The sequence below is a fragment of the Phasianus colchicus genome, chromosome 24, assembly GCF_987193195.1.
Source record: "Phasianus colchicus chromosome 24, bPhaCol1.hap1.1, whole genome shotgun sequence".
NCBI classification, from domain to species: domain Eukaryota; kingdom Metazoa; phylum Chordata; class Aves; order Galliformes; family Phasianidae; genus Phasianus; species Phasianus colchicus.
The window spans coordinates 1,036,853-1,052,911 of NC_143459.1; the positions used below are offsets into that span (position 1 = coordinate 1,036,853).

At 46.8% G+C, this 16,059-nt stretch overlaps 1 protein-coding gene across 3 annotated transcripts in view; it reads right to left on the reverse strand.

Annotated features, from left to right (window-relative positions):
* Nucleotides 1-8,344: 8,344 nt before the first annotated feature.
* The window catches only part of RPS6KA1 (ribosomal protein S6 kinase A1), a 28,520-nt gene continuing 20,805 nt past the window's right edge, over nucleotides 8,345-16,059 (reverse strand). For all 3 annotated transcript variants that reach the window (XM_031595127.2, XM_031595130.2, XM_031595128.2), the window contains 10 exons: nucleotides 15,452-15,554; nucleotides 15,071-15,198; nucleotides 14,517-14,642; nucleotides 13,453-13,542; nucleotides 13,071-13,229; nucleotides 12,747-12,908; nucleotides 12,059-12,135; nucleotides 11,845-11,962; nucleotides 11,290-11,427; nucleotides 8,345-10,014 (listed from right to left, as the gene is read on the reverse strand). In XM_031595127.2, the coding sequence (XP_031450987.2) occupies nucleotides 9,892-10,014; nucleotides 11,290-11,427; nucleotides 11,845-11,962; nucleotides 12,059-12,135; nucleotides 12,747-12,908; nucleotides 13,071-13,229; nucleotides 13,453-13,542; nucleotides 14,517-14,642; nucleotides 15,071-15,198; nucleotides 15,452-15,554 (1,224 nt within the window). In that variant the 3' untranslated portion in view covers nucleotides 8,345-9,891. The remainder of the gene's footprint in view (nucleotides 10,015-11,289; nucleotides 11,428-11,844; nucleotides 11,963-12,058; nucleotides 12,136-12,746; nucleotides 12,909-13,070; nucleotides 13,230-13,452; nucleotides 13,543-14,516; nucleotides 14,643-15,070; nucleotides 15,199-15,451; nucleotides 15,555-16,059) is intronic.

Below are 16,059 nucleotides of genomic sequence, written 5' to 3' on the forward strand. Positions count from 1 at the left end.
CGCGGTGCTGCAGGTGTGGGGCAGAGTGGCTGAGAGTTGCAAGGAGGAAAAAGATCCGGGGGTCCTGGTAACACTGCTGAACATGAGCCAGCAGGGTGCCCAGGGGGATGAGGAGCCCAACGACATCCTGGCTGTGTCAGCAGCAGCACAGCCAGCAGGAACAGGAGGTGCCCATCCCTCTGTATGGCACTGGCTGCACCTCAGTGCTGTGCTCAGTGCTGGGCCGTTCACTACAAGAAAGACATTGAGGCCCTGGAGTGCATCCAGAGAAAGGAACGGAGCTGTGAGGGCTCTGGTGCCATGGGAAGTGGCTGAGGAATATGGGGTGGTTCCATCTGGGGAAGAGGAGGCTCAGGGGAGACTGCATCATTCTACGGCTACCTGAAGGGAGGTTGTGGCGAAGGGGGTGTCAGCCTGTTTTCCCAGATAACAGCAATAGGACGTGAGGTAATGGTCTTAAGTTGCATCAGGAGAGGTTCAGTTTGGATATTAGAAAAAAAAATATTTTCAGAAAGAATGGTAAGAATGGTAATACATTGGAACAGGCTGCCTGGGGAGGTGGTGCCTGGTCTAGTATTAAATGTGGAAGTTGGTGGCCCTGTCTGTGGCAAGGAGGTTGGAGATTCATGATCCTTGAGGTCCCTTCCAACCCTGGCCATTCTGTGATTCTGTGTGGTGGAGTCATCATCCATAGAGGTGTTCATGAAAAGGGTGGATGTGGCACTGAGTGACATTGTCTTGAGTGGTCACAGGCATTGGTTGGTGGCTGGACTTGATGATCTTAATGATACTGACCTTAATGATATTATTCTCCTCTTCCTGCTCTGCCTTGACACGGGGCTGTGGGTCACTCAGACATCAGAACCATTCCTGCACTGAACCCGTGGGCTCCAGCAGCACTGGGGCTGCACTCAGGAAAACTGATGTGTAATGGAATGATGTGGGAGAAAAGGATTAATGACAGCAAGTAGGGCCCGTAAATCCTGTTAACCATCAAGCATTTCCATAGAAATATCCTGATTCCCAATGCCCCACACCTTTCATGAGCTTCCATTTCCTTATCGCAGTTCCTAAAATTTGTATGTGGCTTCATTTACAAACATAAAATCCAAATGTAAATCTAGAGTGAAGGGTTTTCAACCTTATGTCCCTGACCTGTGCGTCTCATGAAGTCTTGTTCAGCCTGGAGAAGAGAAGGCTGCGGGGTGACCTCATTGCAGCCTTTCAGTACCTAAAGGGAGCCTACAAAGAGGAGGGGAATCAACTCTTTGAAAGGGTGAGTGACAGCAGGACAAGGGGAAATGGTTTTAAGCTGAGGGAAGGGAGATATAGGTTGGATGTCAGGGGGAAATTCTTTACGGAGAGAGTGGTGAGGTACTGGAACAGGCTGCCCAGGGAGGTTGTGGATGCCCCGTCCCTGGAGGTGTTCAAAGCCAGATTGGATGGGGCCCTGGGCAGTCTGGTCTAGCATTAGGTGGAATGGTTGGTGGCCCTGCACGTGGCAGGGGGGTTGGAGATTCATGATCCTTGAGGTCCCTTCCAACCCTGGCAATTCTGTGATTCTGTGATTCTGTCTTGTTCATTGGTCAGCCTCAACCTGCATGGTGCAGGGAGATGGGTATCCTAGTCTTGGGAATCTTTAGGACAAAAAGAGGATGTCCAATGACTCCGAGCTTCTCTAGTCCTGACTGATTACAGATGATCTGTTCTTTGCTTTAGGCCTCAGGTCCCTCTTAGCATCTAGCTTCTGGTTGCATTCTTTGTGATGCTTTCATTATTTTGGTCTTTGTACTCTACTCAGTTGAGAATGTTTTGTAGATATCTGTGTTTCTTCTGTCAGACTCGTACTGCTTCTACCACCAAAATATTAAAACACAAAAGCTTGCTGATTATTCATCAGCAGATCTTTGGATTTGCACACAGGCTGCTTTCTTGGAGCAAGTCAGCAAATTAAAACCAAATTCCTCCAAAAAACCTTTTTCTGAGAATCAATTGTTTCCGGATCCTTTTGCCCTTCAGTAAAAAAAGCAGGTCCTGGGGAAGGCTAATAGCCACTGCTGAAAAGCAAATAGCACACCAAATTCTGGTGCTGGTCATGTTTGAGAAATTGCCATTCTCTGTTTAGCTAGCAGGAGGTAGGAAAATGTCACTTTGTTTACGTGTCCCATTAGAGTAAATCTTCCTAGATACTTCATGGGAATAAAGTCTGCTAACAAAGAATTGATTGAGAGGTCTGGACTGAAAAGCTTTGCGTTGCTTGGTAGGTACTTTAAATTATCATGGGAGGATTATCAAAAGCCTAAAAAACCCAAACACATTAAAATGAAGTACAGAAATTTGTAGTGTCCAACTGAATAAGTAGAAGTATTGGGAAAGGGAAAAATAAGACCCACATCTCCTGGATTTTGTGAGCTCTTAATCAAGGAAAAATGCTTTATTCTAAACATCTTCTTTTTCTGTGCTCTGTTGTAAGTTATTTCTTCTCTTTTTGTTTTTATAGAAACAGTACGGACCATGCTAATATTTGGGGCCTGAGTGGTTCTGGTAGTTCCTGAGGGCTGTTTCATGAAGCCACTCATGCCTGTAGCCCAACAGCATGCCCATGCAGTGGGAAGGTGCTGCTGGCAAAGGCTCAGCCTCTGTCATTGAGTATAAACCAATGATTCTGGCTGAAGTTTGTTCAATTAATGATGCTGACTGCCTGGCCAGCAGACAGCTTAGGGTTTGGAACTGTTTCACAGCTGAGAGGTAAAGACTTTGCTTACGAGTAAGTGATGTAAAAGCACTGTTGATAATAGATGTGATATGAATCCCTCTCCTGCTATCATGTTAGTTTTCAGCACTAGGTAGAATCACAGAAGCACTTGATTAAGTAAAAAAAAAAAAAAAAGGAAAAGATAACCTGGTTGAGGCTTGTGCTTAACTTTAAATAATTACTGAGTCAGGTATAATTTTCATACCTGTATTCCTAATGTTCAGGCTTACATTTTTATGGGTGAGCAGAGATCGCTCTGGACCCGAACTGGCAGCATCCAGCAAAGCAGAAGGCTGCTGCTCCCACGCTGAGTGCGTTGGGCAGGGGAAGCTGCGGGTACAGCGATCACTGTGCTCCCCTGGAACACGGCTGGGTGACGTCACTGAACCACTGAGCAGGAAGCTCTGCTCGTCAGCTCTCAAGCCTCCTGCTAGGCCTCTGGCAGAGGATGAGGGGAATTAAAGGAGCTTCCCAAATGGGAAAGACAGTTAAATGATTTATTTGTGAGTCAGCAGCTGAAGCAACATTAGCATGGGAAGGGAATCCCACTATTAATGAAAGAAACATTTTCGTGTCTGCATGCTTAAGTGAAATCCCATGCAACACTGCAGCCCAGTCACAGCTCCTAAAATGTGCAAAACCACACAATTTCCGTGCTCTGAGCGTAGACAGCACAAATCTGGGGGAGTCAAAAGGAGGTGGTGTTGTTTGCTCCCATTTGCTGCAGCTGAGGCCCTTTCCTCTTCCCCGGCTCCTCACTGGAGAGTGCACCATGTGGCACAGAGCTGTGTTGTGGTAGCACAGCATGTACCGGTTATGGGGTGAGCCCAGCTGAGTGCAGAGCAGTAAGGGAACAGGTCTGCAGGTGAGTGGGTGGCTTTTGTACAGGGAATGACAATGAATCGTGAGTGCAGAGCTGAGCAAACCTTGCCTGGGACAAACTCAGATCATGGTACACCTTTGTGCTGCAAATGGTTATTGCAGATAGCAAGGATCCAGAGCACAGCAGTGCTGTGCAGGTCACAGCCAAGGAAATATAAAGTTTCAGCTTCTCAGAGTTGAGGAGTTAAAGAAATATAAATGTCCTTGCTGTAAATGCAAGGTAAATTATTCATTCTCTCTCACCCCCCTGTTCTCTCTCTCTAGTTCAGTTTTTTCTTTTCATGCTTTAATCGTTTTGACACCAAGCTGTACAAAAGTAATTTAAAATTAACATGACTGACACTTGGTAGATAGCAGGACCGGAGCGGAACTCCACCTCCTGCTCAGGACTGCTGTGCAGGGAATGGGATTGGCTCAGGCAGCTGATGGGGACCAACGAAAAACACAGCAAACAATTAATTTGCTAATTTAGTTTTCTATTTAATTTGAAACCAGAAAATTGTCAGGCGCCCGTCAGCCCACGAGCGAGTGGACGTAGGGCAGCACTGCGCCCCTGATAGCAAAGAGGGGACACAGTAGATTAGATGGCAAAACAATTTCTTACACAAATTCCAATGGCATTTAGGACTTGCCATCGTGTCTTAGCATTTAAGTTCAGCAACACTGCATTTTTGTGCATGCAATAACTGTCTCTTTGAGTGGGAAGGAGGCAACGCGCACATGTTGCAAAGAATCCCAGAGCCTCTGCCAACGTGGCAATGCCGCGGATGTGTAGCAGTGTGCAGGGAGAGCTCCAGTGCTCACACAGCGCTGGTGAAGCATAACAAGCTGCACAGAGACTAATGTGCTCTGATGGAGAAATGCTCTAATTTGATTTCCTCCCTTCAGCTGTGAAGGAGAATATGTAATTTCAGATCTGCTTGGAGTGAGTCTTTTGAGCTCATGTGCCCTTTATGCTTGATTTTAGGCCTGGTTTCGATGCAGTAATGGAACTGTGTCTATTTATTTTGTGTGTCCAGTTCCAGATTTCACTCCTGGCCCATCAGAACTGGTTCATCAGGACCAAAAATTTGAGCTGCAGCTCAAATTTCCATCTCATGCATCTGCCTGGATTTGCAGCTGTGCTTGCGGGTGAAGTTGTGAACACATTAAGTAAATTGGTTCATTCCCAGCAGAGGGAGCGTGGGTCAGGCTGGGTTCAGCGGGGAGTCAAGAGGCCAAAGCGGGGATCGTCTCCCAGGGAAGTGTTGCTTTGCTTTGCTGCCCAGATGGTTTTCCAAACCCAAATGAACCCAGAGATATGACACATGCAAGGCTATGACCACTCCTGGGCTCCTCAGCCCACAGATCTCTTCATCCCCTTTGTAGAAGATGCTCCATAAGTCGGAGTCACTAGATGGTACTGTTGCTGTTTAATATTTATGCCTCTGTGGACTGGCTGCTTGGGGAACCCGCATTTCTGCTGAGAGATGAAGAAAGGCCTCATAACTCATCAGGCAAACACAAGGAAGGAGCTGAGGGAGGCAGGAGCTCAGTTCTGCTCCTGTAATTCCGTGGTTGGAAGAATGGCAAAGGAGCTTCACTCTGGCTGCTCTGCTTCCTGAAGGGGAAATGTAGTCAGGCTGGCTCTGCCCATAAAGGCCCAAAACACAGCTCTTGGAGACCTCCATTTACAGAGGATGGAAATTTTGATGGGGGGATGCCAGCTTAGGGGGCTTAGCCTGCACAGGTTCCCCAAACCCTCAGAATTACCGCAGTGACATTCATCACGTGAATCCCAGCACTGCAGGAAGTCAGCAACCTTACCACAGCAGCCAATGGCAACAAGCAGGTCATTGTGCTCTGTGTAGTCCCAGCCAGAATGTGCTCATCCCAGCCCATGGGGCTGCTACAAGAGGGGAAAGTCAGGCCAATTAAATCAGGCAGCATTAAATCCCTAATTGACATAAATGAGGCAGGCAGACAGCTGGGAGGGATGGAGCAGGTGTCCTGGGTGAGAAAGGGCTGGAATGCACCCTGGGGTCCTGCTGTGCCCTGTAAACATCTCAGGCAGTGGTAGAGCTGTGGTAGAGTTTATGGGATTGTTCCTAAAAAAACTACAAACAATCCCCAAAGAACTCTCAAAAATGTCTTTTACTGTACGTGTTGCACAAAAAGTGTTTTTGTTTCATGCAAGTTGCACATAAGGCCCTGCTGAATGATGGTAAAGTAATTTTAAATTCTGTTTGTTTCTTTTTCTACATCTGGGGACTGCCGGACTGGGTATACCCCCTCTGATTTATCAGGGAGTATCCTTTCTCCTCGAGGAGACCCTTCAAATATGAATTCACGCCTTTCCAAATTATTGAAATCTGTGCTTTGCAGAGGGATGAGGCACGGAAGCTGAGGAGGCACCGCCACTGCACTCCATGCAGGAAACCAGAATGTGCCCATGGACATCCTCACCCAGGGCATTGTTCTGATGGAAACAAACACTTTTGGCCATTTTCTGGAAAAATCTTACCTGTGCCATGCAGAGAACAGAGGGCACCCGCAGGTATGGAGCACTCAGGGTCTCCTGTAGAAATTGGAGTGGAGAAGCCCTAGTAGAGTAGTGAGCAGGAAGAGAGTGACATTTAGCAAATAATCATTAACAAAATCATTCTCTGATGACTTCAGGCAGAGGAGGAAGGAATTTGCCTTGCAGCTCTGGAAATGATGCTCACAAATCTGTGCTGGCAGAGGCTCCTGTAAGTGAAGTCTGAACTCAGCCCTTGTTGTAATTCCATAATTTGAATATCATTTTCACAGACCTTGCAAGATGCAGATGAATGAGAGATTCCTGGCTTTGAGTCAAATGCAACAGTAATTAAATGTTTATAAAACACTTTAAGCTTGTGAAGCGCTATTATCATATACAGGAAAGCAATAGGCAATAGAAGACTGGAGCAGGGTTTGAAGCACACAGTGAGCACAGCACACTCCTGCAGCTTTCTTCTACAGGTGCTAACAGAGCATCATGAAGAACATTACCAAGCTCCTTTTATTATAACCAGAATGTCAACTAGAATTGCTTTCTTCCATATGAACATGTGTGATTGCAAAGTTTTTCCCTCTGCAATAAATCTCCCTGCCGATGGGCAGCATTCAGTTATCATCTTGGGAAATGAGAAAGCGCTGCCACTGCTGATCTTTCCCATCACACCAAAGACGTTAGAAACCTAGAAACCTGCTACAGGTTTCTAACACCATCTGCTGTTTAAAAATAAGACAGCATTGGAGATACCATCACACAGAGTCTGTGCTCTCTTGATAAGCCAGCTCATCTAGAAGGGTTGGTGTAATTGGCACATTCCACTTTTGTTCCTTCAGCCCCAAACATATTTCAGCTTGTTCTTAATTATGAAGTGAATGATTTCTTAGGGACTCAGGGACCAGTGAGCAGCAGCTGAGAGCCAGACCCCAGCATTCTCCCACTGCCAAACCTGACACAAAGAATCATAGAATCATAAAACTGTTTGAGTTGGAAGGGACCTTACAAGAACTTACAGATTTTTTTTAAGACAGAGACACAGGCTCTGCAGGGTGTGGGGAACTCAAAGAAAACCTTTATTTTTTCAAAAATACCAGTATTTACCTCTTACTGTCTCACGCTGCTGCTATGTGATGGAACAGATGCTCCAACCAAGGATTCTTTTGCTGCTTCCTAACTGAAAGCAATACCAATTTTTGTCCCAGGAAAAACAAGAGCACCTTGGACCTCATTAAATGTCCAAATCAAAGTTCTCATCACCAATGCTCTCAGTTTTTGTTGCACAGTGCTTCTTCAAAAACAAAAAGAGTTTACTCCAAATGGGTTCTAAGTGGCTTCACCCATAGTCAGTGCAGTGCTTCTATTGCTACAGATTCAGATGAAAAAAAAAAAAACCAAATGCCACAATTCTTAAAGTCTAATACTAAACAGAGAATGCAGCTATGTGACCCTTCTCGAGTTGCTGGCCCATTTACAACATCACCCCCATATTTAACATTTATAACCCCCTTCACACGCATCATTTAAAGAGTCAGTGGCTCCTTTTGTAAGCGATCGGCTACTTACTCCAGCATTTTACAAGCACTTCCTGACAAAGGAGACCTTTTACATGTCAATTTATTTTCAGACAAGCATATCTGAAAGGGAGTTTCTCTCCAGAGCAGAATTAGTATTAATGGCAGGTGTTCCGGCACCGCACAAAGGAGAAAGGCAGCAAGTGAGCTGCGCTGAGTGGTGAGACAGCTTGATGTGTTAATAACCAGAGCAAGAAAATGGAGTGGCAGTAGACCTCCAGCTTCCATAGATGAATGAAGGTTTTATTCATTGCCTCCCCCCGTACTTGAAAAAGACGTTGATATGTTTAAAATGTTGTCTTTGCTTTCAAAGGGGGATTACATTGTTGAATGTTACATGAAAGCACAGCACATGCCCCACATCCTGGCGTGTGCCCACAATCCCAAAGCATCCTGAAGCCCAGCTGGGGGCTGGTGGCACCCTGAGGCCAACCCATCCTGGGCTCATCCCAGCCAGTCAGTGACTGGTGGCAAATCTGCAGGAAGAAGTTAGAACTGCATAAACTGATACAAAGAGGGTGCATGGAGCTGTGCTGCATTTCACTAAGGAAAAAAGATGATTTCTTAGAGAGTTACCAGACTTCAGTTTCCAAACAGCCCAAGAACTCTTGGTGGGAACAGTTACCAGGCCAAAATGCATTTATTTATGCTCCATTTAATTTGACAGGTCAGAACCACATCATTAACAGGAAGGCATGGCTGCTTCACACAGTGGGAAGAAGGAAAACAGTCTCTCAGCTGGGTCAGCCCTTCAACAACAGAAAACATTGCTGATTTATGCTCCTAAATGGGAAAGCTCAGCCTTTCCTACACAGAAATTGCATTTACACAGAGAGAGATGCTCATTGCTATCTCCAGGCCACTTGGCTGCAGGTTAACACAGTACCTAGGCACAGCTGAATAATTCCAGGTAGACTCCGTGATTAGAAGCTGGATCCCAGATTTCAGCTTGCCAAAGCTTTCCTATGGACCTATAGGACAGCAGGTTGAAGGAGCCCCATTTTCACTCTGAGTAATGTGACCTCCATTCAGATGATAGCAATTAATCCCTCTATATTTTGGGAAAGGCTTAATGCTGTCAGAGAAAACCACAAAGGGAGCAAGGAGCCGCCTGGTCACGCAGATACCCACAGCTCTCATACACAGAAATCAACACGTCCTTTTTTATTGAGCACTGGAATTTAAAAAGTAACAGCACTTGGTTGATTGGGAACTAATAATCAAAACTTGCCCGTAGCAGAAATTCGCACAAGGATGCTTGCTGACTTCAGTCACACCCTTGTGCACCCATAGCCTTTGCGATTCTGATCTGCCAGCACTGGGGCAGCTCCAGCGCTGGCCTGCAGGTGAGAGTGGGTCTGGGATTTACTTCTAGCACAGTTCAACTCAAAGCGTTGGTTTCTATTAACACTAAAATGCCCTGAGAGAAGGAGTTCCCCTCCGCAGCCCACATCCTGCCACCTTTCCTGTTGATTCCTGCCTTGTCCTAACTAGGTCTCATTATTTCCCACTGCAAAGTGGTGTAAATACACCTGAGAGGAGGTGGCCCAATATGCAGCCTTGCTACAGTACTGCTGGTTTGCCTGTCACGGGACAAATGACACAGCTCTGTAGATCTGTGTGCCCTGGTGGCCAAACAAGGCCAGTGGTAACCTGGGATGAATTAAAAAAAGCGTGGCTAGCAGGACGAGGGAGGTGATCCTGCCCCTCTGCTCTGTCCTGGAGAGGCCACGTCTGGAATACCACAACCAGTTCTGGGCTCCAGGCCCTTAATCATCTTTGTGGCCCTCTGCTGGACTCTCTCTAGATGATCTCTACCTTTTTGAAATTATATAGCTACAACAAATATATGGCCCTACATGGGAAAGGGTGAATCAGAGCTGCTTTTTAGTGCCACTTGACATCAGTTATACATTCTAGTTCTCATATACACAGATGGATGTCTTTAAAAATCAACAATTTACACTTCAAAAAAGTTTTACAGTGAAGTTCTCTCAGCAAAGATCAGTCCACACAAGGAGGAGCCAGTCTACTGCAGGCAGAAGGCACTTGGCCTTGACGTGGATTTGAGAACAAGTCCTCAAGGGGCAGGCACCAACTGCCCTATGTCCTGCCACACCTCAGTAGTTGTGCAAAGTCTGGTGTAACCACCCCACACTGCCCCATCCTCACAGGGTGGTGGAGGGGAGCTTCTTCACCCGCCGCTGTGCCAGGATGGAAGACTCGATGGGCTTCAGCTGAGGGCTCGGCTTGGAGCTGTTCAGTGCAGAGTATGTGGCAGCCATTGCCCCCTTGGAGAGAAGACACAAGAGTGATCATTCAGGTGCGGGAGATGCTTTACAAGCGGAGGGAGCAGAGGAGCCATAAACAAAGCCAGGACCATCTTGCTGTTTTTCTTTAAATCTCTATCCCTCATTGACATGCCATTCATAGAATGATAGAATCACTGAGATTTGAAAAAGACCTCTAGAACACCATGTCCAACCCCAGCCCATTCCCAGCATGCCCACTGACCGTGTCCATCAATACCACATCTCCATGTTTTCCAAACACCTTCAGGGATGATGACTCCACCACCTCCCTAGGCAGTTTGTTCCAATGTATTACCACTCTTTCTGACATTTTTCCAAATATTCAATCTGATCCTCTTCTGGAACACCTTGAGGCCATCACCTCTCATCCTACCTATGCTACCTGAGAGCAGAGGTTGACCACCATCTCATTACAACTTCCTTTCAGGGAACTTTAGAGAGTGATGTGGTCTCCCTGAGCCTCCTCTTCTCCAGATAGAACCATCCCAGTTCCCTCAGATGCTCTCCATAGCACTGTGCTCCAGATCCCTCACAAATCCATTTCCTTCTCTGGACATGCTCCAGGGCCTTGATGTCTTCCCTGTAGAGGGGGACCAAAACTGAACACAGCACGGGGTGCTGCCTCACCAGCATCAAGTACAGAGGGACAATCAACCCCTGCTCCTTCTGGCTGCACTACTGCTGACACAGCCAAGATTGGCCTTCTTGACCACCTGGGCACTCCGCTGGCTCATGGTTGACACTTGGCCCAGGTCCTTTTCCTCCTTGCAACTCTCTGCCATGCTGCTCCAAGCCTGTAGCATTAGCATGGGGCTACTGTGTCCAAAGTCTTGCTGAACTTCATCCCATTGGCCTCAGCCCATCAATGAGCCTGTCCAGATCCGTCTGTAGAGCCTTCCTATCCTCAGGCAGATTTACACTTTGTCCTAACTTGGTGCCATCTGCAAAATTCCAGAGGGTGCACTCAATCCCCTCATCTAGATCATCATGAAAGATATTAAACTGGGCTGGCCCCAGTACCAGACCCTGGGAAACACCATCTGTGACTGCTGCCAGCTGGATCTAACTCCATTCAACACCACTCTCTGGACCTGTGCAGTCAGTTTTTCAAAGAACCTTCATAAGCTTTCCTGCCTCAAACACTGGCATTGCCTCCCCAGCTCACAGCTCTACGACCTTCCAATCTGTTCTGCCCACACCAGGATGACTGCTTTCTAAAGAGCTCAGGGACAAGGAACCCAGCCCACTCTGTACCTTTACCAGCTGGACATCCTGGTGATTCAGCTGGCTCTGGGGTAAGCTGTCCTTCTGTGTTATCCATGGGTGCTGCAGGACCTGCTTGGCTGTCAGGCGCTGGTGAGGATCTACATGAAGCATCTTTGATACCAGATCCTAAGAGAATCATTTGGAAAGTCAGACATCTGAAGACTTCATACTTTAAAAGAAAAAATGCCGCCCACCTGTTCCCAAATTGAGATTTCAGTTCAGAAGCCAAGTTTAAGGACCTCAGATATCAGGCTCCTTTTGTATAAAATATGTTTTCAGTGGGCCTGGGAGGTATAACACAGCAACAAACCCAGTGTGAGTCAGGCACGAGGTTATTGCTGCATGCAAATTTTCACAGCCTGAGCTAGAACAAAGCAGGCAGAGGCACACTGCTGAGCTGCTCATGAGGAAGATGCACACAGGGCAGAAGCCACACTACTGCCTTTCTCCACTCCCCTCTACTCTCCCTTCCCAACCTGCTCTGAACCTGCATCATATTTGCCTGACCCCACCCTGTAATACAATGCAGACTCCACATCGTGCCTTGGCCATGTCAGAAACAGTGTCCCAGTTGCCTCCACTGACAGAAAACTTTCCCCCGCCTATTCGAGTCAGGATCTCTTCTGGAGTGTCACTGGGTCCGTTTGCAAATGGAGTACAGCTGAGGAGAGATGAGAGCAAGAACGACATTTACCATCCTGTACCCAGGCCAAGGAGTGGTTCTGGGCAGCAAGAAGCCACGGAGAGAGGCACTTACCCTGCAAGCATAGTGTAAAGGAGGACTCCCAGGCTCCAGATGTCACAGCCCTCATCATAGCCCTGTCGCTTCAGTACCTGGAATATGCAAAGGAGAAGAAATATGTTTGGTTCTGGTTGCTGAGCTTGTTTCAGCTTGTGAAGAGCAGCATAAGCCCCCTGTGCAGGCTTGGTGCAAAGCTGCTAAAGCCCCACTGAACAGCAAAGACGTGGACTAAAGGTCAGCATTCATATCAGACTTCAGTTTCACGGAACAGAGTAACCCTCCCAGCTGCATCAAAATGACAAGTAAGAAAGAAACTATGTTCCAAAGTGATGACACTGCATATATTATCCACTGCTTTCCATCTCTTTTTCTTTCTTCCACACCAAGATAGCTGGAGGGAAAGTAATCCCACTCCTTTTAACAGGTCAGTTAATCAGGATGAGAAGCAGCCTATGAAATCATTGGGATTTTAGCATCTCATTTCCCTACACAAAGCCCCAGCAATATGGACAGCACAAGCTGGAGGACTGCACTGGGGATCCCATTTTATTCTGTACTGTAGGTATTGTTATTTTTCTAATTAACTAATCCAAGACAAAATATGCCAGAACAGGCACAATTAGACCAATCCGTGCCGAATTAGAACACAGTCTGGGGGAGGGAAATGACAGCTACTGAAGCCTCAAGTCAGCAAGGCGCTTACCTCAGGTGCCACAAAGTTTGCAGTATAGCAAGGAGTCATGAGAAGACCATTCTCAGCTCTCAGCTGCTTGGCAAAGCCAAAGTCACATATACGAATGCTTTCTGGGTTTCCTGACTCATCCACATAGAGAATATTGCTGGGTTTCAAGTCCCTGTGAACTACCTGCAGAACAAAGGCAATGCTACATTCATGCCCCAAGAAGGACTGAAGCTGCATCAAGATCTTCAGCCCCTGCTCTGGCCCTCTATCTGACTTGCCAAAACATCAACACAAGGCATAACATCAATACAAAGCACCCAAGGAAGCAGATGTAACCATACTCACCCCTTGAGAATGTAGATATTCCACCGTTTTGCAGATCGTGTGTAGGACTGAACTGGCCTCCCTCTCTGAGAAAAACTTCTGTCTCAGAATTTTATCTAGCAGCTCCCCTCCTCTCATCAGTTCTGTCACCAGATACACGTACTTCCCATCATCATAAACCTACCAAAGCAAATGTAGAGGGGGTTAATTAAAGACTGCTTCCCAGGCTTCCCTGTTGTATTTCTACCACCAAGAAGAAGAAAGAAGTCAACAACAGAGAGGTGGTACTGATTGGATGCTTCCCTACCCCACAGTGATCCAATGAGCAGTGCCATTGGGGTACCCATGCTAGGAGGGCATTCTCACCCCAACGTACATGAGAAGTCATTCAAGGTACACTCACATCTTTCAACGTAATGATGTTTGGATGTTGCCCATATCGCAGGAGAATTTCAATTTCCTCAGAAGGGTCCCGTTTGCTCTTGTCAATAACCTGCAGGGGTACGAGTAGAGGTTATTCACAGCTGGATGGGACAGTGGTCAGGACAAAGCAAACAAGCTGAAGGTTTCATCACAGAAGCGCAGAACACATTGGTTGAGTTGGAAGGGACATTAAAGACCATTGTCTTAGTTTCAGCTGGGACAGAATTGTTTTCTTCAGAGTAGCTGGTATGATGCTATGTTTTGGTTCTAAGAGAAAAACAATGTTGATAACACACCAATTTTTATAGTTGTTGCTGAGCAGTGTTGTATTACCAAGGCCATTCCAGTTTCTCAGAGAAGGGCTGAATGGGCCCAAGGAGCTGGGAAGGGACAGAATCAGGAATTAATCAGCTGACTTAAACTGGCCAAAGGGATATTTCATACCATCATGTGAATGAGAGTTTTGAAGGGAGTGGGAATTCATCTTGCTCTCTTCCACTCAGTGAGTGGAAATCTGGGCATTAGTCAGTAGGTGGTGAGCAATTGCTTGTGCATCACATGCTATATACATTTACACACACACACACACACACACACATACTCATAACTATTATCCTTTTCTGTATCTTCATCTCAACTCATGAGTTCTACTTTGGTGTTTTTTTCTGATTCTCTCCCCCATTCCACTGGGAAGGGGGCCAGTAAGCAACAGATTGTGTGGTGCACAGCCACCTGCTGGGATAAATCATAACAACCATCCAGTTCCAACCTGTGCTGTGGGCTGCTTGCCCCCTACCCAGTCAGGCTGCCCATGGCTCCATCCAGCCTGGCTTTGGACACCTCCAGGTCCACAGCTCCTCTGAGCAGCCTGTGCCAGTGCACTGCAGACATACTATGCTATATCCATTTCCTGTCATTTGCCCCAAAATTGTATATTTGAGTCTCACAAAATCAGGGAAAACAATTTCATTCCTTGCTATTATTTTGGTCATTACAGGGATGAACAGAAATCTAACAAGGGAGATCAGACTGAAAATCTCAGACCTTGACTGCATACTCCATGTTGGTTGTTTTGTGAATGCACCGTTTGCACACTGAGTAGGAGCCCACACCAATCGCCTCCTTCACCACGTAGCCATCGCTGAACTGGATGTTCTTTCCATGCAGCTGCTGCAACAAGAGAGCAGGGAGCAAATGAGTTGGGAGAGTTCAGGGAACGCTTTGTGCAACATGATGAGTTAACTGCGATGCCAAGTGAAGTGACAGACTGCTGTCTGCTACATCCCACAGCTCTCCTCCCTGCTGGGGAGAGAGAGGAAAGGAGAGCATGGCAAATATAGGTCAGTAGGCTAACACTATCTGCATGCAGCACACTGCATTCCTGCAGCACCTCTCATCGACACAGCCTGAGTCCACCTGGCAAGAAGGAGGCAAACACTCAGTGTGCCCTGCTGACCTCTGCACGTGACAGTCAGTAGAAACAAAAGAACATTAGGATGCAAGAATTCAAACCAGAATATCTTTCCTTTAACTCCTGCAGACCCACTCTGGAGTTACTGAAGTCTCAGAGCAGCTGTTCTTCTGTCCCCATGTCTCACCTGCACCACGGAATGCAGAGGGGGCTGTGCAGGTTTCACCTTGCTGTCTTCCATCAGTCCAGTGGCCACAAAGCTGAAGCCGCGGAAGAGCTGATGTGCACCTGCACTGGGAGGGATGCCTGGGGAATCTGCAACAGGAGTTGAAGGAAAACTTGAAAAGGAGTAGCAGCAGAAGCAGCAGCTTTCCCCTCGTGGCTGTGGCTCAGACAAGAGCAATATCATGCAGCACCGAGCTACCAATAACACCCTGCATATGGCTGGGACTCCTTTTCCCTGAAGCAGCTAGGAGGAGGCAATCCTTGCCCTGATGGCACAGGCAAGCCATGATTAAGCTGTTTTATTTCACACAGGCTTCAGCTGAACTCATAAATTCATACCAACCTTTTGGTGTACGTGATGTAAATTCTGTATCAAAATAAAAGGTGTCATCAGGCTGGCCTACAGCAGGCTTGAAGGGCGGCTTGATTTCCCTTCGGTACAGCTTCTGCAAAATATAGGTAGCATGGAAGTGCTGTGATAGTTGAACGTGCTCAGAAGGGTGCTAATAACTGCTAGGAATGAGAGGCTGGGAAGAAAGTTTACAACGCTAGAAACAGTGTTGAGACTGCAGCTCAGCAGTGGGAGGGACAGCCTCCTGGCCAGAAGGGTCCCTTTCAGTCACCTTGTGGAGAAATTCTGTAAGTTTCTACCACGTATCATATATTAATGAAGAAAAAAAGAAAGCGTTCTACATACAATGCAGGGAAATGCAGGTTCAGTTATTGTCCTGTTTCTCTGCAGAGTTCAATGCAGCTCCTTGCCAGAAATGCCTCCCTGAGCCCTTCCTACTCTGTGCAAGGCAATCCTTGTGCCAAAACCCAATTAAAACCTGCACCTTACTTCTGAGAGATCAAACCAGGGTGAGGTCATAGGCAACTCAGTATGAAACAGTTACTTGCATGACAAACAGCAGTTTAGTTTCGGGAAGGATAATTAGGAAAGATGGAAAC